A 27,764-nucleotide genomic window follows, 5' to 3' on the forward strand; every position below is an offset into this window, starting at 1 on the left:
GAAAGTTGATCTTCTGAAGAGACAAGACAAATCCGGTATTGTGGACAAAATTAGCAACTGCAGACATGAAATTTCAGTTTGGAGGAAAAATAATCCCCCATATGGAAAGGAAAAGATTAACTCTCTTCAGAAGGCTTTGGAGGAAGTTCAGTGTAAAAATACTAAGACATATGAGGAAGTGCTAGATGTATCCAGGAAATTGCAAGAAGCTTATAGGGATGAAGAATTATATTGGGAACAAAAATGTAGAACGACTTGGCACGCAAAAGGTGATCGGAATACAAAATTTTACCACGCTTTGACTAAACAGAGAAGGATACAAAATAAGATAGTGGTTTTGCATAATAGTGACGGTAATTGGGTTACTTCAGAATCTGAAGTAGAAGGTGTGGCGATAGACTATTTTAATGATTTGTTTGCGACGTCATCACCTTCTGGTTATGAGGAATTTTTAAGAGAGATACCTTCACTGATCACGGAGGATCAGAATAGATCTTTAACCTCTTGGGCATCAGAGGAGGAAGTACGATTGGCTTTATTTATGATGCATCCAGAAAAGGCTCCAGGACCGGATGGAATGACGGATTTATTTTTCCAACATTCTTGGTCGATTATTAAATCAGACATCACATGTATGGTTACTGAGTTTTTTAGAACTGGATATTTGGATGAGAGGATAAATATGACCAATATTTGCCTCATTCCAAAGACGGTGCGCCCACAGGATGAACGGAATTGCGGCCTATTAGTCTGTGTGATGTGGGATATAAGATTATTTCGAGGTGATTGCCAACGTTTGAAAAGAATATTGCCTCGATTAGTCTCAGAAATACAATCAGCTTTTGTTTCTGGTAGATTAATTTCAGACAATATTTTGATCGCGCAAGAGATGTTTCATGGTTTAAGAACGAATAATTCATGTAAGGAAAAATTTTTGGCTATAAAAACAGATATGAGAAACGCGTATGATAGAGTTGAATGGCCATTTATTGAGGGCATGCTGCTGCTAAGCTGGGATTTGCACAAAAGTGGGAATCTCGGATAATGTCTTGTATAACATCTGTCCAATATAAAGTTCTGATTAATGGTCAACCAAAAAGGACACATTGTACCAAACCGAGGTCTTCGTCAGGGTGATCTGTTATCACCTTACTTGTTTATTTTGTGTACTGAGGCACTAATAGCAAATATAAAGAAAAAGAGGAGGAAAAGTTACTAACCGGGTTAAAAATTGCTCGTGGCAGCCCAGCGATTTCACATTTATTATTTGCGGATGAGTCTCTTTTTCTGCAAGGCCAATATGCAAGAGTGTGAAACTATTCTACAGATCTTGAAAGATTATGAAAGAGCGTCGGGGCAACAGATTAATTTTCAAAAATCGTCTTTACAGTTTGGCCATAAGGTTCTGGATGCAGACCGTTTAGAGGTACAGCAGATTTTGGGTACTACTACAATTGGTGGGATAGGAACATATCTAGGTATACCAGAGAGTCTTGGGGGATCTAAAACACAGATTTTTGGTTTTCTTAATGAAAGGGTAAACAATAAAGTTAATAATTGGACAATAAGATTCATTACGAAAGGAGGAAAGGAAGTTTTAATTAAAGCAGTGGCATCACCTATGCCAACTCATGTTATGTCATGCTTTCAATTACCAAAAACGGTCACGAAAAAACTTACTAGTACAGTCTCTCATTTTTGGTGGAGTGGTAGCGGCAATACGAAAGGTATGCATTGGTTTTCATGGGATAAAATGTGCAAAGATAAAGAGGAGGGTGGTATTAGTTTCCGAGATATTCAAAATTTTAATATGGCGTTATTAGCGAAACAATTATGGAGGTTAATAGATAAGCCTAATTCTCTTTTCGCAAGAGTTTTTAAAGGAAGATACTATAGGAAATCTGATCCTTTGGACCCAATCAGATCATATTCTCCATCCTACGGGTGGAGAAGTATTATATCAGCTAGATCTCTGGTTAATAAAGGGCTAATCAAAAGAGTGGAAACTGGTTCAAGCATTTCAGTTTGGAATGATCCTTGGATCCCTGCTCCTCGCCCGAGGTCAGCAAAACAAAAATTTTTGAATCAATATTTGAATCCATTACTTAAGGTGGAAGACTTGATTAATCAAGAAGATCTTTCTTGGAATCTGAATTTGCTCAAAGCTTATATACATCAGGATGATGTAGATATAATATGGGGTATAGCCATTAGCTGTAATCCAAAACCAGATTCATATGGTTGGTATTTTTCAGATCATGGTAGATATACGGTTAAATCAGGATATCGAACGGAAACATTATATCCAGATAGTGGAGCTCAGGATAGTTTTTTGGGACCAAATACTCAACCACTTTTGGCTCATTCTTGGAAGCTTCAATGCTCACCAAAACTGAAACATTTTGTTTGGCAAGTATTATCGGGTAGTCTACCGGTAACCAAGAATCTTCGTTACCGAGGAATAAGATGTGATACTCAGTGTCAAGTATGTGGGAATGAGGAACAATCCATTAATCATGTGTTGTTTGAGTGCCCGTTAGCATTACAAACTTGGGCTTTATCTAATATTCCTTCATGTCCGGGGGCTTTTCCCACCCAGTCTCTTTTCACAAATATGGACTATCTCTTCTGGCGGTTACCCAAAGAACCGGATTTGAGTTATTTCCCGTGGATAATATGGTATATTTGGAAGAACCGAAATGCTAAAGTTTTCAAGAATCAGACAAGAACTCCTCTTGACATTCTTAGGACTTCGGAGATAGAAGGTGTTCTGTGGGCTGAAGCTCAGAAAGATGCGACTATAAAGCGTGGAACTCTAGATATTATAGGAAAAGCTCTGCCACTTAACATCGACAGGTGTTATATTGATGGCGCATGGAAGGAACATGATCTTTACACGGGATAAGGGTGGGTTTATAGGAAAAATGAATCCACTGATACTATGATGGGTGCAATGTCTATTCACAGGAGTTTATCACCTTTACATGCTGAATGTGAAACTTTGATATGGGCGATGGAGTGCATGAAGACCCTACAAATTACAGAGGTGGTGTTTGCAACTGACTGCTCTCAATTGGTGAAGATGGTGTCTACACCAACATAATGGCCGGCGTTCACTACACATATGGAGGAGTTTCTGCGATGTAAGGATTTCTTCCTCAACTTCCCTATCCAACATATTCCAAGGGCACAAAATACTCTGGCGGACAAGTTAGCACGAGGTGCTAGGACTTCGCCATCTGTCATGGTTTATGTTGATTCAGTCCCCCCGAGGTGGCTCTCGGATCAAGGATCCTCTTAGTTTCTTAGCCTTTTGTTGAAAAAAAAATATATATATATATAAATATCTCAATCTTAATTTAAATGCTTGAGTGTTTAAACTTAGACATGGCATCATATCCGTAAATTCTGATTTGATTTGTTATCCATTTTGATTTGAACAAAAAAATTATGATATTCTTAGCTTTACGAAGCAAAACAAATAATAATATTTTTTTGAAACGGATATCCGATCGAATCCGTTATATGCATATATACATATATTTAAACTATATATAAAATTATATAGTTATATATTTTATGTAAGTTTTATAATATTTTTGTTATACTAATTATTTTAATTATTAGAGCCTTAAAAAGTAAATAACTTTTTTGTTTTTGTAATAAAATAATATTTTATCCATTTTGCTTAAAAATATTTTTATTTATACATATCGACTTAGATATCCTTAAAATATAATTTTCCGGATACCTGTACACCCGAATATTTGGATAGATGTGAAGCGGATCAAACCGAATAATCGATTATTCGGACGAAATGGATCAGATCACAAATATCTCCAAAATTTGTATATTCGATTTGTGTCTACCCCTGTCGTAAACTATGAGATGCTTCGTTATAAATTTGAATTAATAATTAAATATGATATGTGGAAAAATTATTGTTTTACTAGTTTGAGTTTTCAACTTTTTCTTAGTATTTTGTTAATGCTTATACAAGTTTTGAAAAGACAGCTATGTTCAAAAGCTGTTAGATCCGGCGTATTAATGTGTTATAATGACAAAGTTATTGTTATAAGGTGTTACCTGTGTTTCATTATACCAAGGTCCTTGGTCCAAGGAGAATTTTCATGTTTACTATTTGTTTGTACCATTATTCATGTTTACCATTATTAAAGAAACATTTTCAAAAATATTCTTATACTCTGGTTCTATATATATATATAATAAATAATAATTTAAATAAATAAAAAAATCTGTTTTCAAATTATACTTTTTCAAATTATACTTTTTCAAATTTGAGCATTTTTATATTTTTAATTGTTTTTTCGATTTTTTTCAAAATTTATTTTTGAAAATCTACAATTATTTTTGAAAATATCTTTTTTTTTAATTATATTTTTAAGTATTTATTTATATATTTATTAGAATTCTAAATTTTACATTTTAAAAGCAATATCCTAGCCCTCAACTCTAAACGATAAGTCTAAATTAGTCTTTTGTCGTTCATTAAAAGTGAAGGTAAAAGTGATCACTTAAATAAAAAATATAATATATGTTTAAATAGACCAATCTATTTTTTTAAAAAAATTTAAGAATCATTTTACTGATGATATGTGGATATAAAAATATATTATAATATTTCTCATTTAATATAAAAGAGATTTTTATGCTTTTCCCGAATAAATAGTACATGTTTCGTGTTTTAGGGGATCTGTTTTATAATATTAGGGTTATAAAATAAGGTCGAACATGCCAAAATGTATGGTTCACGGGTAGTAGCTATAGGAGTTATCTAGAATTTAATAATTTCTTCTACGGGAATGTAACAGTATGATAACCATTCTTTACTATACAATTGACCAATTGATTGGTTCATTATTTTCTTCCTGCTTTATCTTTTTTTTTTTCTAATTCCAATAAACTATACTAGCGTAATATAAAACTTATCTTTCTGTATATCTCGTTGTGTTCTGAAGTCGTATTCCTCCAACTGCTAAAAGTTTCAAATTTTACTTACACAGTGACATCTGAAACTGTGATATGTTGTCTTCTTGTTGATTGTGGTAAATATAATATTTTCTGAATTCTCCAACCCGACTATGTTTCCTGTTCACGGTTGAACCTGGTTCGACCACTGGTATGGTTTTAACAACACTGCATAAACCAAAAAATTATTACTAATATGTATCATAAATTTAAAACCATTTACAAATTCTAAACTTCAATACTTCAAAATCAGATAAATTGGCTAAAGTACCACTTTTTTAGTACAATTTTTCATGTTTATCTTAACCATATTTACCCTTAGTTTTAAGAGAGTAAATAATTATTTATGCCCCCAAGGTTAACTAATCTAGATTAGGATTTATATTTGAAGGGGGAGGGAGGGGTTGGGGGTGGGGTGGGATTTAGACTTAATTAAATAAATAAATAAATACTAAATTTACAATAATTTTTTTAATAGTTCAAAAAGAACTTTCAAAATTCAAAAAGAAAGTTTTGAAAAAAAATTCAAAAAACAAAATTTATAAGAAGTACGAATTTGAAAACTTGCAATTAAAAATTTATATTTTTTTAATTTAAATAATTATTAATATTTATGTATCTATAAAGCAAAATATAATGATATTTTAATTCTTTAATGAAAAATGTATTTATGAAAATGTTCCGAAGGAAAACATGAATTTATGGTACAAACAATGCAGTAAACTTGAAATTGTCCCACAAATCTAATCTCTAAACCTAATGACAATCTAGTTTTCTCTCCACTTCTTCTAGTTTTCTTTATCTCCAACTAATTGTACTATCACCATGGATATCTCACTACAAGAAAACACAAGTTTTACGAGGGCAGTTTTCCTCGGGACTTCGTCGTAAAAGCAGTGTTACGAGGAATTAGCGAGGAAACCCGTTTCGTCGTTATACGTTTGTCGTAACGCATATATCCTCGCTAATTCGTCGTAACATAGCGAGGAAATAATTTCGTCGTAAAAGCGAAGAGGAATATTTCGTCGTAAAGACCACGTAAAGCTTCCACGTAAGGACGTCGCTAAGTTTCCTCGTAAATACCACGAAAGACTTTCCTCGTAAAACCCACGTAAATAAATACTCGTAAAGTAAACGTAAATACCTTGATAGCTTTCCTCGTAAAGACCACGTGCACTTTCCACGTTATTTCCTTGTAAACAATTCCTCGTAAAAACCACGTTAAGCTTCCACGTAAAGAAGTCGCAACATTAGCTACGAATTTACTTCGTTTCGTTATTTTACAGAAATATAAAAAAATATAATTAAAAAAATAATTTAAATAATTAATAAAATTAAAATTCTAAAAAAATCAAACCCAAAATATTTTATATATAAATAAGTTTTGAATTCATAATACAAGAACCGAAATTAAAAAGAACTAAGGGTCGTTAATCGCCCGATAGAATTCATCACTCCTCGCCATTACATCCGCCTCGGCATGTGTTTCGGATGTTGACTCGCCTGGAATAGGATTTTGTTGTCGCATGGTCCTCAACAAAGTCTCCCATTCCGGATTTGTGGCCGCTACAATGTCCAAGAAGCCCTCGAGTCCACCCACACGAGCTGTGAACACAGATCGCGTCGAGCTCAACTCGTGACGCAGCTCAGTAGACTCTCTACGCAGCTCTTCGGACTCCCTACGCAGCTGAGAGACTTCATCATCCCGTCGCTGAACATAAGACGATGTCGCTCTCGGAACATCGTTGACGGAACCAATCCCCAACGTCCGTCCCTTTTTTTAGGGACAACCTTAAAAACAAAAAATAAATTTTGTTAGTAAAAATTTAAAGTTAAATTAAATGAATAATTAAAAAAATTAAAATTTTAGAAAATTTACCTCCTCGTAAAGCTTATCCACTTCAGGTGTGTATAAGGTGACGGGTAATCCATCGGTGGACTGCTGGGTCAGCTGGGTCTGGCGTTCTTCAACCCGAGCAGCCAAATCGTTGTAGATTTGCTCGGACTTGCCATCTATAAATCGGCCCGCCTTGTTCTTGTGGGTCCTCTCGTAAAGTTGCATAAGAGACGGGAATTCTCCCGTCTCTTTGGCCTAAAAAAACATTTAAGAAAGTTGTTAGAATATATAAAAAAATATACTAAAAATTTAATATAATTAAATATTTAATTACCATTTCCAAACGGACACCGGCGTGGGGTTTTTGGCCCGTAGTGTGAAGCATCGGCCCGTTTCCGTGCTCATCGACTGTGTTACGGGAGTTAGAGCAAGACTGGGCGACTCTAATGGAATCAGGAAGACGCCAATATCGGATGAGGCCATCCCAGACATCCGTGGTGAGCTCAGCGGGTTTGCCACGCTCATACCCCTTCACGATCCAGTCACCCTTCCAGTTGGAGACCGTGTCCAACAAGCGAACTTTCGCCTTCGCGATAAACTTCTTCCTCACCCTCTCAGTGATCCCCAAGGCCCAATTATATTTCTGCTGTTGGAAAAAATAATTTATAATTAGCTTTTCAGAAAAAAAAATATATATAAATAATGAAAAATTTAAAGATATATAATTAATTAATAGAAACTTACAGCGTAAATTTTGAACCACGTCTTTCTGACGTAGTGAGGCGTCTTTTTCCAGTTCGGATGTGCCATGGAGAAGTAACCTTTTATCGTATCGGTTACGTCCGATGCAAGACATTCGTCAATCCCAAACCTGGAAAATACAAATTTAAAATATAAATTATTTTTTAAAGTTATAAAAGAATTTAAAAAGAATAAAAAAATAATAAAACATACCACAAAGTTCTGTCCGGTCGGTCGGGGTCGATGACTGGTAAACCTTCTCTGCTTGGCAGACGGAGAATGTCCTCTACGGTGTACTGCGACTAAGGAGCACTCGGAGGCACCATCAAATCGGGATGAATCTCGGCGGGCATCGGAGGTGCCATCTGAGGAGGCACAGGAGGAGGAGCCATCGGGGGAGGCACGTGAGGAACCGATGGTGCACTAGAAGAAGGAGATCCAAAGACTCTCTGAGTGTACTGAGTCTCGGGGACAGTTTCCTGACCCGAAGAACCGGGAGCTGAAGAAGACAATGGGTCTAAACGACTACCCGGCTCACCGAACATCTCTCTGTAATGGGCAGTAAGTCTACCTTTTCGAACCTGAGAAAAAAATTTAATTTTTTAAATTTTCGTGAACAATATACTTCCCAACATTATCCACCTAATCAACACTAAATAACATAAGATCCGTAAACCTATCTAAATTCCCTATACTAACCACCTAATCTATCCTAAACTAATCAAACTAGAGAGGAATTAGAGAGACTTACCATTGCTACGAAATAGGGAGGAAGTGGAGAGGAAGTGGAGAGGAAAGAAAGAGCGAGCTCGCTCGGGGATATATATAAGATTACTTGTCCTCGTCATTTCCTCGTAAAGTTACGAGGAATTACAGAGGCCCGCATTTTCATTTACGAGGAAATAGCGACGAATTACAAAGGCCCGCGTTTTCGTTAACGACGTTTTTACGACGAGTTAATTTACGTGGAATCAACGAGTACACGTGTTACGAGGAATTAGCGAGCTTATATTTTCTATAAATACCCACAACTTTCCTTCTCAAACCACACACAAACTCACAAAACACACCCTATCTCAAATCACACACCTCACCAAAATGCTTTTCAAATTAGAAATATTTGAAAAAAAAAAGAGAAGAAGATTTTGGAACTTATGTGGACGAGACGTAAGTCTCGCCACATATAATTCCAGTATCTTTTTTTTTTTTTTACTAGTTTTTATACTATGAAGAAGTAGCAAGTCCCGCTTTTCACCAATTTAGAAATATTTGGAAAAAAAGAGAGGAGAAGAAGATATTGGAACTCATGTGGTCGAGACTTACGTAAGTCTCGCCAAATGTGATTCAAGTATCTTTCTTCTCTTCTTTTTTTTAGTTTTTTTAATATTTTCTTCGTAATATCCTCTTTAGTTTACGACTCGTTTACGACGATTTTGGCTTACGTGGAATTAGCGTGCTCCGCTTTCTTTATTTTTTTTTAATTTCGTCGTAAACTCCTCGTGGCCTTACGACAACCTTACGACGATTTTGGCTTACGTGGAATTAGCGTGCCCCGCGTTATTTATTTTACTTTTCGTCGTAAGTTCCACGCTATGTTACGAGGAATTAACGAGTACTACGTTTAAATCCCTAAAATCCGAAACACCAAACCCCATCTTCCTTATCTTCTACTTCATATATTCCAAACCTCAAACCCATCTACCCTTGAACCTCAATCTATTCTTTCACCTCAAACCTTATTTATAATATATTCCAAACCCCAAACCACAAGTCCTTATTCATAATTAAAATAAACTTTCACATTACCTTATTTATAAATCAAACTCCCACATTATCTTATTCATAAAACAAACTACATAAAATCAAATACATCAATCGGATACATCAACATTCTCGTCATCACTAGAAACATCATCATTTTCATTAAACTCGTCTTCAACAGCTTCGTCTGTGGCATCGTCGGTAAGATCTTCGTACTCGTGATTATGCGGATCAATGAGAAGGATGTCATCAATTTCTTGTTCAGGTTCCTCGACTTCATTTATCTGTTCTTCTTGCAATGGTGGTTCTTCTCCACTGATAATCCGTCCTCGAGGTGTAACTTTGATCACAGCTAACCAATTTATACCCGAATCTCTCATCCGAGGGTATGGAAGGAAGCTAACTTGGTCTGCTTGTGAAGCTAAGATGAAAGGCTCGAATTTGTTGTACCGTCGTCCACCGTTGACATCAACTACACCGAATTTGTTAGACCGAACACCTCTGTTGACGACGGGGTCGATCCATTCGCATTTGAAGAGGACGCATTTCAGCTTCAGTATCCCTGGAAATTCGACTTCAATAATCTCCGTCAAGATCCCGTAGAAATATGTTTCCCCTTTCACACATATTCCATAGTTACTGGTCGCCTGCTGTCTACCATACTCATATGTGTGAAAAGTATAGCCTCGCGTGAAATACATCTGTGATGTGGTGACCTTTACAAGTGGAGATTGAATTACTTCGTGTAACCATTTAGGATAATCTGCATCGTCGTCATAATCAACCTGCAAAAGTAAAGATAATGTTTAAATACCGATCATGTACGAAAAAAGAGTTTGAGATAATACCTGATTTCGCAACCACTTTATGAAGTGTTGATCTTTCCTTTTGTCTACGTCACTTGTGGATATACCAGGAAATGTTTCTTCGACTTGAGAAACAAATAAGCTGTAAAATCACATTTTATAATAGGAATGAATCTCTCCCAATTAATATTACTTATTATACTTAATTAGATGTGTTTCGAAGTGTCCATATATATGTTACCTTTCAAAATAACGCATCAATGGATCCTCGCAATTGAGTAGAATATAGGTGTGTGCACTATGAGCGTCTTGTTCACTCGACCACCAAACCTCTTTAGACTTCCCACCGAGTCGCCCAATCTGGCTAAAGATGTCTGGAACACCAGCAACTGCATATGTTGGCGCAACACCACCATCATCATATCTTCTTGGAGCTCTTCTTCGGGTACGTACTTTTGACGCAAAGTAGTACGATGTGAAGTGAGAAACTTCTTCCTTCAAACTTCCAGCAATTATAGAACCTTCAACTTTGGCGAGGTTCTTTGCATTTCCCTTCAAATATTTCATGGCTCGCTCATACTGATACATCCATCCGTAATGTACAGGTCCACGAAGCAATGCCTCATATGGAAGGTGGACAGCTAGATGCTCCATGACGTCAAAAAAACCGGGAGGAAATATCTTCTCCAGGTTGCACAATAAGATGGGAATGTTCTCCTGAAGCTGTGCCACAACTTCTTCTTTAAGAGTGTGTGTGCTCAGATCCCTGAAAAATGCTCCAATGCCTTTTATATTCCAAAACCAATTAAACACATTGTTAGTCATATATTATTTTACAAAATAGACCGTTATAAAATTATTTTCATATAATACACTACGTACCTGCAAGTGCTTCATATACGTTTGTTGGAAGTAGCTCCGCAAATGCAAAGGGCAGTAGTCGTTGCATAAAGACATGACAATCATGACTCTTCATCCCGGAGAACTTTTGACCCTTTTCAACACATCTAGAGAGATTCGAAACATACCCATCGGGAAACTTCACTTCTGATGCCACCCAGTTGAACAATACCGACTTTTTTTTCTGAAGACAATCTGAATATCGGAACGGAAATTTGTCCATTGCTTTTAATATGTAACTCGCTTCTTGAGCAAATATCCGGCAAGTCTAACCTCGATTTTATGTTGTCTTTTGTCTTCCCTGGGACATTCAATATTGTATTCATGATGTTCTCAAAGAAATTCTTCTCTATATGCATCACATCGAGGTTGTGGCGTAGAAGAAGATCCTTCCAATATGGAAACTCCCAAAATATACTCTTCTTGTGCCAGTTGTGATGAACACCGTAATAATCAGGCATATTACGAGGAACATGCCAATTACCACACCAACGAACTGTTTCATTAGCCCCATAGTAGTCGATTTGCGCTTCAATTTGTTCTCCAGTTAGATATGGAGGAGGAGTGTCTCTCACAACCCTTTTGTGCCTAAACAAATTCTTGTTTCTTCGGTAAGGATGGCCAATGGGAAGAAACCGACGGTGACAATCAAACCAACTTGTCTTCCAACCATTCTTCAGTTGAAACGCATCTGTTGTTCCATTACAATATGGACAAGCTAATCTCCCATGTGTAGTCCATCCAGACAACATCCCATAGGCAGGAAAATCACTTATGGTCCACAAAAGCATCGCTTGCATCGTAAAATTCATCTTCGTTGAACAGTCATACGTCCTCACCTCTGTTGACCACAAATCCTTCAACTCTTTTATCACTGGTTGTAAGAAAACATTCAGGGACCTTTTTGGATGGTTCGGACCAGGTATTAATATGGTCAAGAATAGCAATTTCCGTTGCATGCACATCTCCGGTGGCAGATTGTATGGTGTAAGAAAGACTGGCCACAATGAATATTGTCTCCCTGACATTCCAAACAGACTAAATCCATCTGTGCATAGTCCGAGATACACATTGCGGCTATTGCTAGTAAAATCCGGATATACTTTGTTGAAATGTTTCCAGGCTCTTGCATCTGATGGATGAGTCATCTCACCATCCGTTTGAGTATGCTCGGCATGCCATCTCATCTTCTCAGCAGTCTGCTCTGATTGATACAATCTTTTCAATCTGTCTGTAATTGGTAGGTACCCACATCCTTTGGTACGGTACCCTATTACGTCCCCGTCCTTGCGGCTTGAATCGTGGCTTCTTGCAGAATCGACATTCTTCTAGCTTCTCATCATCTCCCCAATAGATCATGCAGTTGTCGATGCAAACATCTATCATCTCCGAAGGCAACCTAAAACTATAAACCAGTTTCTAAATCTCATAATAAGAATCAGCAGACACATTGTCTTCCGGCAAATACTCTTTAAACAAGTCAGCCCATTCGTTCATGCAACTTTCAGGTAGATTGTGATCAGTTTTAATATTCATCATTCTAGCAGCCAACGATAATTTAGAGAGACCTTCTCTACAACCACTGTAAAGTGGTTGATTCGCCGCGTTTAACATTTCGTAAAAATTTTTTGCATCTATATTAGGTTCTTCATCTTCATCATGAGCTACGAATGCATCAGCTACCATATCATGAACCCTATCATAATCTACCATCTCCTCCTGATGGTAACTATGTTCATTATGCAAATGATGATCAACCGGTTCTTCCTGAAAATTGCTATTACTACTACTAGATTCATTCTGATCATAATTAAAACCTTCTCCATGTTGAAACCATATATAGTAATTTGGCGTGAAACCTCTATTTATTAAATGCTTCCAAACATTTTCACGGTTTGCCAGTTTCGAATTGTTGCATTTCCGACAAGGACAAAACATCTTACCACTTTCTTGGGCGAGCGGTGTTGAATCTGCTTGATGCATAAATGTCTCCAGCCCCGCAAGGTATTCTTTCGTCACTCTCCCGTTAGCATCTCTATGCATATACATCCACTTCCGCAACTCGTAAATAGTTCCGGAGCCAGCCATTTTTTTTTCTTTTACGTTTTTTGTTGTTGGTGTTTTTAAAATGATGCTCAAACATCCATATTTATAGGAAATTTCGAATCTGGTAGTTGTAATTTTCCTATGAATTTACGACGAAAATTAATTAGGTGCAAAAAAAAACGTGTGTCACTTACAAAGTTGGTGGATTCAAAATTTCCTCACTAAATCCACGTAAATAGTTTCCTCGTAAATAACACGCGAATTTTACGTCCACTTTACGAGGAACGTACGTGAAACATAATATCATCGTTATTTCCACGTAAATGACATGTCACATTACATCGACTTTACGATGAAAGGTTTTTGTCGTTACTTTACGAGGAGATAACGATGATACCGTTATTCACGTAAAATCCTCGTCAAGTTGACGTAAACTTACGAGGTTTGTTTTTCCTCGTTAATTTTTCTCGTTAAGCTTGAGTTTTCTTGTAGTGTCTTCTTGCGCCGCCGAATCGCTTAATCAGATATTGGTATATGGACGAGGTGCTAACATATCGCTGCTGCAGTCTAAGTGAAAATCGACGAAATTGGAGGCAGAGGTAGTGGACATCCATGGATGTGTAGTGGAGAGAAAAACGAAGTTTGCTGTTGCCGAATCTTCAGGTATCGTTTTATCTTAGCTTCACTTTTTTGGATGATTTTGAACTTCGTTTTTTCGTTTAGATGATTTGGGTTTGTGGGTTTTTCATGTAGCAGTCACAATGGTGGTAGTCGCAGACGCAGGTCGCAGTTGCAATGGTTGGTGGTCACGGTCACAACGAAGGTTCTAAAAATTGGTGTAGGCGGCGACTAGGCGCCCGCCTAAGATAATCATACTATTCGAAATAATTTTCTTAAAATTCAATTTTTACAATTCAAATTGGTTTAAACCGATATAAATTAATTTAAATATGTTAAAATAACAATAATATTATTGAAAATGTACAAATTTATCTAATTTCTTTTTTTGTATATCTAATTTTAATAATTTATCACAATAATTTTATAATCAAACTTAAAAACTAAAATATGTCATGTATAATATATATATAAAATAAATCAATAATTTGTTAATGCCTACGCCTCATCTAGGCCTCAAATTATCCACATATTCGCTAGTCCTCTGTTAAACGCCTAGTTAGCGCCTAGCAATTTTTTAGAACATTGTTCACAACGGTAGTGGTGATCCGAGGAGGCGGAGAGAATATTACCAAAATTTGTTTGGTTTAGTTTTTTTTTTTGTTAGGTTTCTAGTAAATCAATTTTGATAAATAAACAAAATTCCTATTGTCCAATTAGTTTAATTCCGTATATCAGTTTTAATATATATAAATTTATATTTTATTTGTTTTTCTTTCTTTGCAATTTAATATTTTTAAAAGAAAAAATAACTTACATTTTATTGTGACTATTTATGGCTAAAACAACTACGAATACGGGTTGTGCCTATTTGTGTAGCAATTTTAACTAATTTAAATAATTATAATAATATTTTTTACATAATTATAATAATATTTTAAAATAACTACGAAAACGGTAGTAAATCCACGTTTCTAACATGATAGCTGCATATCCTTTTTAGGGGTGTTCAATTCTAGTTGTTCATTTTTGGTTTAATTTTTTAAAAATATATATCAGCTATTATATAAAAACATATCAATAAAGGTTTTGTGCAAATAGTTTTGTTTTTTATTCAAAACCAAAACAGGTAAATTAGCATGTAATTCTCCTAGATGGTTAATTATGATTAAGTTCCAGTGATTTAGCAATTTCAACTAATTTAAATAATTATAATAATATATTTTTAAAAAGTGGATTTACTAAAATTAAAGGTAAACATATTATTTGCATTGCTCTGGATTTAAATGTCTTGTTTTTTATTTATCTAAATATTGAAGATAAATAAAAGATACTAAAAATTGTGATCATTTCTCTAAAATATCAAATAAGAAAAATGTAATTTATTTTTATATTAATAAATAATTAAAATTAAATATAAAAAAGTAAACCGTTAACACAAAGTATGTTTTATTTAAAATTTATGAAACCAAAAAATAAAAATATTTTTTAATTTAAAATGAAGTTTCTAAGAGTAAGATACTAAAATTATATCAATATACTTTACATATAGCTATACTACTATATAGTAATACATTTTAATAAATCAGTTATTAGTTTAGTTGATTCGTTAATTCATAACTAAATTATATTTGTATACAGCGGTTTAAAAAACAGCGTTCAAACATTTTATACTTTACATATAGCTATACTACTATATAGTAATACATTTTAATAAATCAGTTATTAGTTTAGTTGATTCGTTAATTCATAACTAAATTATATTTGTATACAGCGGTTTAAAAAACAGCGTTCAAACATTTTATAAGGTACAACTTAAATCAAACTATATATTTTTTCAGTTCGATTTAAATCGGTTCAGTTTGATTTACAGGATTGAACGTCCCCTGCTTTTTCCCACTAATTTGTAAATTTCTTATACCCCATTTCATGTAAGGACATATTTCTAGTTGCTAAATAGACACATTGAATCATTTAGACCATACATATTATTACTAACTAGGGTCGGCCCGTCCTACGGGCGGGATATTAGTCAATTTGATATTCACTAAATGTTCGAGTTGAAACTTGTTTTAAGATTCAAGAATTTTGTTATCTGTTATGTGTTACTTATTAGTATACGGTGGTATAGTTGTTTTTCGATTATTCATGCTTTGGTATTGTATCAATTAACTAATTGTCCAACTCATAATTATAGATGTACAAATGTGGATTTGTGATAAAGTTTGATGACAATACTGTTTTTCTTTAATTCTTATTTGTAGTGGAGTTTGCATGTGTCAGAAAGAGGCCTATATCAAGTTTTATGTTTTTGCGTATGGATTTTAAATATATATTATTTTGTATAATGCATACTTGCTCTACAAGTACAACATTTGCTTGTAGACTGAAAAAAACTGTTTTCTATATTTTTAAAAGAGAAAATATTTAGTCTAGAATATAACATGGACATATGTATTGACTATTTATAGAAGTTGGGTGTTATTTTAAAATGACATATGTATAAAAGTTTTTTAACTATTACTTCACTGGCACAAAACATTTATAACTACAAATACATTCTTTTAAAAGCAAAACTAATAAAAGTGTGTACAACAAATGTATTTTGATATATATATTATATGCATCAAGTTATAAAGGTTAGAAACATTGCAAAACTGTTTGGAGCAAAGTTTTTAACTTTGCGATCTTCATCTTGACGTTAGTTCAGTGCCAGCCCTGGCCACAAGCAGAAGACGCATGGACTTCCAGCCGACACGATAATAAGTATTTTCGCGGCTACATATTTATAAAAAGTAACTTTATCCTAGTGGTTCTAAGAGAAATTACCAGTGTTGGAGGTGATGAGTTCAATTACCCCTGACAACTTTTTATTTTATTTTGGCTTCAAATATATAAAATGGGATACGTGTCACTTCTATAACGCATGACTTAATGACGTGGCATCACAGGAGAGAGACGAACGTATTTTTATATATTACTAATATATGGCTATTGGATTGATTATTAATTTATGCCTTGGTAGTGCTCATTTATTCTTCTTTTTACATTTCCGTTAATGTTAATAATCAGGATGCTTTTAACTAGTAATATTAATAATCCGAAATGCACGTGTGCATGAGCAAATCTACTCACGGACCAGATACAGCGAAATAATAAAAATTCTCCAATTCTTTTTGCTAAACGGCAAACACCATCTTACATCACACTGAAAAATCATTCTTATTCATCAAAAGAAAAAATTACTCTAGGAGACACATTATAAATTTCCAATTATACTCAAAGACGCATTAGTTGTAATTCTTTTTGCTAAACGGCACAAACCATCTTACGTCACACTGAAAACCATTCTTATTCATCAAAACAAATGAAATAAATTACAATACAAACTCATCTCTTAGATGGTGACAGTCTTACTCACCCCCATGCACCAATTCAAATATAAAACATGAAAAACAAAAAAAAAACACACGGAACACAAATTAAAGTTCGATCACATTTCATGCATGGCCATTAATTAAGGATTTAAAAATTAAGGGCATTGGAAGCCACGTGGAGCCTTTCTACTGCAAACGTTGAGGAGCAAGCTAAGGTTGATTGGAAGGTTAATGTTGATGCCGAGAATGCTAGCTTTAAGCGCGGTGCAAAGACAAACGGCAGCCTCAAGATCGACCAAACCGTCAATGAGGCTGCAACATGGCTTTACCGGAGGAGCACCTAATGTCGCATTCAACAAGTTAAGCGCGTTAACACAAACACCAAGCTTTACGGTATCTTTCGGGCATGTCTCGATGGCAGGAGTGGTTGGGCCAGGCTTGGGTTTGTAAGATGATGGTGGACAACCGGAGCGGGCGGCTTCGGTTAGGGCGAAGAAGAGAATGTTAAAGGCAAGGAAGATGGCAAGAGAGTTTTTAAGAGCCATTTTGCTTGTCCTGAAAGAAGATAGGAGTATTGTTTAAGATTGGTGAAGAAATCAAGAGTGTGTAAGTGGGTATTTATAGAGTTAATCTGCGATTCTTTCGAGTAAAGAATGACATGAGTTGCAAGATTGAATTAGTTTGACTATTAAATTACAACTTAGGGTTATAATAATTGTATGTATGTAAAACCAAAATGATGAAGAATATGTTAATTAGTGTGCCGACCATGTGGTTAGCCTTAGGTATATTGAGTTGGCGATCTACAGTAAGAGTTTGGAATGAAGTGTGTCAAGTGTACATTTTTAAATAGGTTTCCAAATTTCTATTGGTAACAAGACGTAAAAAAAAAAAAAAAAACAAGACGTAGAGTAATCTATGATAATTCATGTTATATACGTTCTAGCTTGAAATTCATATTTAGACGATGTAAATTCTTATAGATTAAGCAATAGTTATAAATGTGATGCTTTTTGACACAAAATTGTAAAAAAGTTAAGCGGTAAAATGATGTTAGTATCATTCGATGTTTGTTTTGGGTGAAATTTAATTGCATTAATTTAAAAGTGGCAAAGGTGCTAGAAGGCCAGCCCAAGATTTGATACAATAAAGCTAATAATTTATTTTATTATAATAAACAGAACCCTTTTGAACTAAGCCCAGTAGAGAGTGTGGCTTTCAGATGGTAACATAACATTGGATATTACATTCAAAACTGATAAGAAAGGTAAAAGATGAAAATTATATTTAAAAGAAAATCACATTTTAGTATATTGTTTACACTTTACAAAAAAAATAATGAAAGATTTTTAAAACCATATATTATCAGTTATTTAAATGCATATTGAATGTACTAATAAAAATGTTGGTAAATGTTTTTGAAATAAAATGTCAAAGACAAGTTTGATATATTTTCCTCCTATACATATATATGTTGAGCCCGATAAGCCGATAACAAGACCCATTTATTGGGCTTTATTGCGGAACAATAACCCATACTAAATTCAGACCCACTTAAATTAATGGTATCAATTTATTCATCCGAAAGTTGAATATAATAAAATAATTTATTTATCCCTGTCTGTATCTCTGTAGTAGACTGTAGTCATCTTCTTCGGAGCCCCAACCCCAAATTCGAAAATTCAAAATCCCGCCTTCTAGAAACCCTAACGACGGCGACTATCTCCGCCGTTAAATCGTCCCTCCCTCTACGTGATCTAATTCTCTGTAAGGTGATTTCTCTATCATTTCCTCCTCTTCGTCTTAAGAATCTCTTATCGATTTCCAATTGGTTTGTTATGTCCAGATCCAGATTATTGCAAAATCGAAGCTCCTTTCATAGGGTTTAGGGAAAATGGAACGTTACATGACCAGAAGAGATACTCTTGTTAGAGAAAAAGGTATCTTTTCGCTTCTTCTTCTATTCTTAAACATAGATTCGTTCTCTGAGTGATTGATTGTTTTCGCAGTTAAAGAAGAAGAAGATGATTGTGAACTGGATCTACTCTACCTTGTACATTCTGATATCTCGTCTCTTCTTCACCAGGTCCTTGCTTGTCTCTTTTGTATTGGTCTTAATAGTGAGAAGTTTTATAGACTAATGAATGTTTTTGGAATCTCAGATTGATGAGCTCGTTGTCAAAGCCACAAAGCTCAAAACTTTGAGCAAACAAGAAGTTGAATCCTTCAGATCTGTCTTGTCCCATATGCATTCCTCACTAAAGGTTACATTCCCTGGACCCATTGTCTTTGCTTTGTTTCCTTCCTTCCTTCTAGTGTTTTGTAATCTGTTTTCATTACAATTTACAGCCATGGTTTCCTCGGTTGCAAGCAGCCATATCCAGTTCTCAATTGCTTTCCAAGGTACACGAAGAACAGTCTTTGATGAGGAGCGCAAGCAAAGAGGAATTGTATGATGTTGAGAGTCCTGAGCCTACTGGATTTGAGCCCTTAGTCTCCCCTTCTCCTCTCGTGGCATGGCGTTGTGGTGATCATAACCCCGACAAGGGTAGACAGCTCTTTATGTTGACACCACTCCCCTTGCGAAAATCTGAATTCCTTAAATCCAAGCTGAAATCCAAAAGGGTCTTTCCAAATCCCGCTGCAACTCAACCGCTTCAAGCTTCTAAAGAGACAAGTGACTGTGGTCTAGGAGTTGAGTCGTTGAAGGCTGCAGGACTTGGTAACCCTTTAGTCCCTGTCATGGATTTGTCTGAAAGTTTGGTGGAGTCTGAGCCATTGCCTTCAGTGAAAATTCAGTCTGAGCTTCTGATGACCCCTTGCTCAAAGATGTCGCCTCCGAAAACTCGTACACTGTTTAAACCGGTTCCTCAACGGGGAAAGCAAGAGGCTTGTAAGTCCACCTGCTCAGAATTGGGAGCTAGCACTTTTAATGGTTCACAGAGCTCTGAGTCGTCTGGCATTGATGAAACAGACGACCTCTATTCCAAGTATCCAGAGCTTATGGGGTTAAAACATGCTCCAATAGCTAGAAAAACCGATCTTGAAGCCTCGCCGGTTTGGTGGTTTTCTCCTCCCAAAACATCTGTTTTATTGGAGCCGCCTGTGAATGAGAAAATACCAACTGATGAAACCGGTGGATCAACAACAGTATCCTCATTTGCTTTTACAAACGTTAAACCAGAAGCAGCACACACGAAAGGTACTATAAAAAGAAACTTTCAGTAAATTATGATGCTCTGGTAATTTCATGTGGTCTTTATGATCTTTGTCATTTTGCTTAGAGGCAAGCAGGTCAATGGTGGTTGAGAGTACACCATTGATGAAAGAAGCAGAGAGTGTAATGACCAAAAACAGACCAAGAGCGGGTGAGAGTACTCTAAAGAAAGAGCTGTGGACAAGGTTCGAAGAAGCATCAATGCATGAAAACCGTTTCAGCTCGATGACGACAACAACAACGATGAGGGGGAATAAGAAGAAAGGGTTTATGGAAATGTTAGAGGAAGTGTGTGGCAATGAGGAACACGAGTTAAATTGATGGTCGAAGCACAATATAGTCTACGTATAACTTCACTTCGTTTGTTTGTAATTTTGTCAATCGTGCGGTTCAATCTTTCTTTACCATATTGTGAAGTTATATGTGCTTCAAATTCTCCCATATATTGAATTGAATATACCCTCTTGAGTGGATTAACCAGTGTGATTTTATGTTTAGGTTATTTTTCGATCTTTAGGACAAGTATGTGTTTCGAAGAGGGAAAGGAAATGGTCTTAAAGTTAGTTGGCATGTTGACGCCAGTATATGCGATGTGCATTGGATTGTTTCAAGCTTCATGTATCTCTATGGATCTTCTTGTGGAAGGTTTCTAAAAGAGCTCTAGCCGGTTCAGAGCACGAGGCCAGTAATCAGTCTCTTCGAGTGTCCCCGAGGCAAGTCTGGGTGCTATAGAATGATCCTGTGCCAAAATAATTGTTTTGGCGTCTCAGTTTATGTTGCCATGGTGTGGAGTATATTCTGAAACTCCAACATCAAATTCAGATATTCTCTTAAGCCTTACCATTTACAATAGAAATCAGGATGTTGCAATTTTACTCTTGTACACATGGATAACTTTAAAAATGCATGGACCATGTTTTAGTGTCCATATGGACATTATAAGATGTTCAAGATTTGAAAGTTATCCATATGAGCAAAAAACAAATTGGTCAAGATTCCAAAGGTTTATGTTATTCATGTCCTAGTAACTTCAATTCTGTTGTAATATGCATTCCTGTTGTAATATACATTCGTAATCACCTATATATAATGGAGTAAGACATGGCTAAAGTGAATCTAACATAGAAATCAATACATGAATTTGAATCTATTTATTTGTCCACGGAAACATGACCATCGAATATTATCCACGTGGATGAAAATGTTTCATAAACTATTATTAGAACTAGTTTTCGGTCCCGTGGTAGTACTACGTACGGGAAAAAATTCTTTATTTTTATAAATTTAATATATAAATTTAACACATATTAATATATATATATATATATATATATATTTTGATAACCGAGTGTCCTGACTCCACTGTAGTGGTCCAGACTAGAGACAGAACTCTTTAGCGGCGCGGACGCACACCCGAAGGTGGATCATGGCCAGGCAACAGTCTTCGGTCTCGGGCGCCAGAGCAAGTCCGCATGTAAATTCCATGGTGGCCAGTGCGAGTCGAATCCGGGGCCGTACTTGCAGCCGCAAGCCGTTTACTACCAGACTAACTCGTCCTGGTTACACATATTAATATTACACTTTGGGTTTAAAGTATACTAACAGTACATATGTTGTTTCTACTATTCTTGGGTGTTTTTTTTTTGGCAACCAACAACTATTCTATTACTCAAACTTGAGGTGGCCTAGGTAACCAGACCGGAATAGAACAACCAACAAAACACAATGATCTATGAAAAGAACGGGCATTCCTAGCTAGCGAATCAGCAATTCCATTTTGCACCCTTGGGAAGTATTGAATTTTGAAGTCTAGGAAGCACATCTTAAGAATCTGAATGACCTCCAGCTCTGTTGAGAAATTTGGCCATGTCTGTGGGTCAGTCACCATTGCAATCATGTCCTTACAATCCGTTCCAAATTTCTGACATGTGGAGTGTTGTAGCATGCTCTCCATTGCCCATCTTAGTGCTTCCAGTTCAGAGTGTAGTGACGTCTCGCGCCTCCTTATGTTCCTTATTCCCATTAGTTGTATCTTCCCTCTGTCATCCTTCCATACCCATCCAATCCCACTGAATTGATCCATAGAGATCCATTAACCATCCACCATACAAATGTTCTCCAAGCTTAAGGCTTGTGTCTCTTCAATCATGTGTGTCTGTGGAGGAGTAGGTGTAGAATCCTTTGCACTATACCATGCCTGGCCTTCACTCTCTGCGTATCTGACTAATTCCAAGGGATCTCTATCTATGCCTCTGAATAGCTTGTCGTTCTTCGCTTTCCAAATGTACCAAATTATCCAAGGATATGGGTCTCTGTCATTATGTGGTTCTATAATACTATTCTTCCTCCAAAAGAGATAATCCATGTTGGCGTAGATACTCGAAATAGGAAAAGTCTGAGAGCTCGATGGTGTTGATGACAGTGCCCATGCTTGTACTGCCGGTGGGCACTCAAAGATCGCATGAGTAGCCGTCTCTTCCGGCTCTCCACATCTTGGGCAGTAGTTATCACATCGCATATTGCGACGTACCAAATTTCTTGTGACAGCTACGTGCCCAGAAATAAGTTGCCAAATAAGATGACAAATATTTTGTGGTGCATTGACTTTCCAAGCAAAGGCTTGAAGCTTGGTTATACTGGGCTCAACAACTTCTTTTTCCTCAACATTTCTCAGAATATTTGTAGCTACCCAATATCCAGATTTGACGGTATATTGTCCATTTTTGGTATAGCTCCAGCAAAAAGTATCACTTCGATGAGTAGGGCTTATGGCCAGACTCTGAATCATCGATATATCCTCCTGGTCGACATATTGTTCCATTATGCGAATATCCCACTCCTTTGTTTCAAAATCAATAAGATTACTGACTAACATCTTTGGATTCACTACTGGGACTCTGGGGTGCGCCGGTCTTGCTGGAATCGATGGAATGCATGGGTCTTGCCAAACATTAATTTCATATCCTGAGTGCACTTTACTCCTGATGCCCAATAATAAGAGTTTCCTTGCCGCTATGATACTTGTCCACACATAAGATGGGCTATCCACTGCTCTGATTCGCAAAGGCGAACTCAATCGATAGTATCTTCCCCGAAGAACTCTCGCCACTAGTGAATCTGGGAATTGAACAAGACGCCAAAGCTGTTTCGCCAGAAGAGCAAGGTTAAATTCGTGAATCATGCAAAAACCAATACCACCCTCCTCTCTCGGGGCACACATCTTCTCCCATTTAGCCCAGTGGATCCCACGTCTTGGTGGATTTGAACTCCACCAGAATTGTGCGATGGCACTCGCCAGATTCTCACATATCTCCAAAGGGAGCAGAAAACTGGACATGACATATGTCAGAAGAGATAACAAGATAGATTTTATTAGAACTTTTTTTCCACCTTTTGATAGCCATCTACCCGTCCATCCATTCACTCTGTGTAGTAGTTTGTCTTTCAAGAACGCAAATAGCTTACACTTGGACCCACTAATATCTTCTGGAATTCTTAAGTAGGATCCCATCCCCCCTTCATTTTGGATACCAAGCATATCTTTTATCAGCTGTCGATCATTTGCAGGAATCCTCTTGCCAAAGAGTAATGAGGATTTATCAAAGTTAATACGTTGTCCTGATGCTTTTCCATATTTCGTGATTACTTTCATAACTTCTTCACATTCACGTGGCTCCGCCTTACAAAAGAAAAGGCTATCATCAACAAAGAGAAGGTGTGATACCGAGGGGCTAGCGCGTGCGACTCGCATCCCCGTTATCTTCCCTTGATTCTCTGCATGATTAAGAAGGCTAACGAGCGCTTCCGTGCATAGAATAAATATGAAAGGAGACAGAGGATCTCCTTGACGTAAACCTCTACCAGGAACAATGTTTTCCCTTGGCTCTCCATTCATGAGTACTTTGTACTTGACCGAGGTAATACACCTCATAATCCAGCCAATCCATATCTCAGAAAAACCCATCTTTCGCATGACAACCTCAATGAATGACCATTCCATCATATCATATGCTTTACTCATATCCGTCTTTATGGCCATTCTCTTTACTCGTCCACCTTATTTGGTTCTTAGGGCATGGAACATCTCCTGGGCTATCATGATATTATCTGTGATCTGTCTCCCTGCAACAAAAGCTGACTGGGTTTCTGATATCCGTTGTGGAAGAACCTTCTTCAATCTTTGGCATAAGACCATGGATATTATTTTATAACTGACATTGCACAGGCTGATAGGTCTAAATTTTGTCATCTCTTTCGGCTTATCCGTCTTTGGAATTAGACATATATTAGTATCATTTAACCCATGTGCCATTGTTCCTTCGAATAAGAACTGGTTAACCATAAGAGTTAATTCTTCTTTGACAATATCCCAAAACTTCTGATAGAAAAGGGCTGTCATTCCATCTGGCCCTGGAGCTTTTTCTGGGTGCATTGCGAAGAGAGCCAATTTCACCTCCCATTCAGTTACTGGTATTGTAAGGTCCTCATTTACTGCCCCAGTAATTGTTGTTGTTATCTCCGTCAAAGCTTCGTCTATATCCTCCGGGTTTGAAGACTCAAAAATTTGCCTAAAGTAACTAGTAGCAATGGCTACTAATCCTTCCTCATCATCCACCATGTTTCCATTCTCATCTAGAAGTTGTGTGATTATATTTCTCGCTCTTCTTTGTTTTACCAGCGCATGAAAAAATTTAGAATTCCTATCACCTTCCCTTAACCATAGAACCCTATTCATCTGTCTCCAGAACATCTCTTCTGCCTTAAGAGCAGTAGATAGTTCCTTAAGCGCGTCAGCTATTTCCTCAGAGGTAGCATCATCATTAGAATATAGTTCCTCCACCTTTTCCTTAAGCTCCTCCACTTGCTTTTCTGTGTTCACGTTATTTTGTCTCCTCCATTGACTCAATGCCTTTCGGCAACTGGCAATATGGTCCATTATGTTTGCTTCCGGTGGTAAATCCTCTGACTTCCACCCTTCCAGAATGACTTGTCTCAGTTCCTCATTATCTAACCAGCATTTATCAAATTTAAATTTCTTTTTCTTCCTCACTGATTTTGTAAGAATATCCGCTAGGACCGGACGATGATCCGAGCCCCAAAGCCTAAGATATTTAGCAGCTGTATGAGGGAACCTTTCATGCCAGTTTTCATTCCCCACTGCTCTATCTAGACGACATCTAACAGTCGTCCCTCCTGATTTTTTACCAACCCAAGAAAGCATATTTCCAGTAAATGGGAACTCTAACATACCACAATCACTCAGCATCTGCTTGAAAGGCAAGAAAGAGCTATCAGAACGCCTTCTGCCTCCCTCCTTTTCACTGTGATCGGCTATTTCATTAAAATCACCTATCATGAACCAAGGTCCATCTCATGTAGTTGAGAAACGCGTAAGACGTTCCCAAACCTGATCCCTACGTTCTAAAACAGGGTCTCCATAAACAAACATCATAAATATTTTTATTTCATCAATGACTGCCTCAATGTCAATCATTCTGTTATTCGAAAATAAAACATTAACTTGAAATTCATCCATAAAAAAAAGAGCTAATCCTCCGCTAAGGCCCAGTGGCTCAACGGTAAACAAGTGATCAAATCATTAGTCAGCTTGAATGTTTTGCAACAACAGCCTCCTATTCTTCGTCTCAGAAAGAAACACAAGTCCTGGGCGATGCTTCTGACACATCTCCGTAAGGCGTCGAACTGTGAGGTCGTTTCCTATCCCTCGACAGTTCCAACTGATTGTCCTCATTGATAACGTTTCGATGAGTTTTTGGAACCCATCAAACAATCACTTATGGATAAATTTTCCATTGGTTTCTTAGAGTCTTGCCTCTCCTTTCCACTTGCTCCTACCTTATGACGAGTAGAGCTCTTGCTCGTACGGAGCCGTGGAGATCCTTGACGAAGGACCTGTCTTTTTTTACTTTTGATGCCCAAAGGAGCAGTCCATCTTGCACTACCTTTAGGGCCTTTCCTATCAGAGCGTGACAATGCCGTTGACAATCCAGCCCCTGAAGAGTGCCGTGCCTTCGCCTCCATTTCCCTGACTTCCTCCGTCAAAAGATCGTCATCTTGTTCATCACAGTCCATCATTGCACCCTCATTCGAATCTAAGAGCTCCATGTCCTCCAAAGCACCAATAACTTGATCATTTTCCACCTCGGATGTCGGTCCTTGTGGTGAAAACGTCAAAGCTAACGCAACATCCTTGCCTTGGATCGTGACATTCTCATCCTGCGGTGGTCGCTGATGAGCTGGGGTAACGATAGCACTTGCAAGCCTCTTATTGCCACGACTTCCTCCACTCACATGCTCCTCTATTTCCCCGTGTTTCTTGTCTCTGTTCGGTGATGTTATCATGTCTGAAGATTGTCCATAAGGAACAACTTCATGTGCCGTAGAACTCACACCCTGTACCTCAGCATTAGGTGTGCTTTGTCCAATCCCACGAGCTTTCTGAACTTTCACACGCCAGCTCAGCTCCTCCTTGCGATCGTAAGGACCCCTACCATATCGATTCTCCCCGTAACGATCACTCCTTGACTTCTCATTGCGTCTTCTCATGATTCTATCTGAGTGTGATTCTCCTCTGTTACGGCTCTGATACTCATTGGCAGCCTGATATCGCTCTCTATGGCCGTTGATCTGTCGAGTACCATCCCATCAAGACGCAACCACATTTTTTCTATCTTGTTCATATTGCCGACCAGAATCTGTTACACGATACCTCAGCAAAGGCTGGTTACCGTTATGATCTTGTGGCAGCTGCACACGTGCAAAGACTCCACCTCTCTCCGCTTGTATCCTAGCTCGACCGTGTTCCGCAGGTAAACTTATGCCACCTCGCTCAGATTGTCCCCGAGATGTAGCTTCCATTGTGGGACAGTAACCCTTCTCATGAGACATAAGGCCACAAGTTGTACAATGCTTGAAAAGCATATCGTACTTTATTTCAATGGTTACTTCCTCCGCATCAGGAGATTCTACCTTACGTTTAAACTTCAAAGGCCGACGTGAATCAATTTCAATGCGCATACGTCCCTCCGTGATTTCAGTGGAGTCCTCAACAACCTGGCCAAGGCGACTCCCAATGTTTTTCAAGTTTGTAACCGTCCACAAGTGAAGAGGTAAGCCATATAACTGCACCCAAAATGGGATGATCCAAGGGTAGTCATCGTGGACAACTGGTTCCCATCTTACCAGTACGAACATACAGTAGTTGTAGTGAAATGGACCCTTCTGAAGTACAGACTTAAGGTCTTCTTCATTGGTGAATTTAAATAAGAACTTCCCTTTGCCTAGATCATTCGCAGTAATTTGATCTTGTAACCCCCATTGCGTTGGCATTGTCTGAAGTAGTTTTTCAACATTCTGCTTCTTTGAATTTAGTACCTTGCCAATCAAAGACATCCGGAACTCCTTAAGGACTTGTGCATCGTCTTGTTCCGTTAATATTATAGGCTCGTCAT

At 37.1% G+C, this 27,764-nt stretch overlaps 2 protein-coding genes across 3 annotated transcripts; one reads left to right on the forward strand and one right to left on the reverse strand.

The window, feature by feature from the left end:
• Positions 1-17,031: 17,031 nt before the first annotated feature.
• Positions 17,032-17,804, reverse strand: LOC106405152 (putative lipid-binding protein AIR1). Its single transcript, XM_013845747.3, has one exon. The coding sequence runs from the start codon at positions 17,618-17,620 to the stop codon at positions 17,231-17,233; it is 390 nt and encodes a 129-aa protein (XP_013701201.2). The 5' UTR covers positions 17,621-17,804; the 3' UTR covers positions 17,032-17,230.
• Positions 17,805-18,673: 869 nt separating this feature from the next.
• On the forward strand, positions 18,674-20,814 carry LOC106403102. 2 transcript variants are annotated; one of them, XM_048740799.1, is made up of 6 exons: positions 18,674-18,842; positions 18,922-19,015; positions 19,085-19,161; positions 19,238-19,339; positions 19,425-20,277; positions 20,360-20,814. In XM_048740799.1, exons 2-6 carry the CDS (start codon positions 18,970-18,972, stop codon positions 20,611-20,613), a joined length of 1,332 nt encoding a protein of 443 aa, XP_048596756.1. In that variant the 5' UTR covers positions 18,674-18,842; positions 18,922-18,969; the 3' UTR covers positions 20,614-20,814. The 2 variants fall into 2 exon arrangements, with proteins under 2 accessions (XP_048596756.1, XP_013699406.2); XM_013843952.3 differs by having other exon boundaries at positions 18,675-18,847.
• The last annotated feature ends 6,950 nt before the right edge of the window (positions 20,815-27,764 follow it).

Source organism: Brassica napus, chromosome A9, assembly GCF_020379485.1.
Source record: "Brassica napus cultivar Da-Ae chromosome A9, Da-Ae, whole genome shotgun sequence".
Taxonomy (NCBI): Eukaryota; Viridiplantae; Streptophyta; class Magnoliopsida; order Brassicales; family Brassicaceae; genus Brassica; species Brassica napus.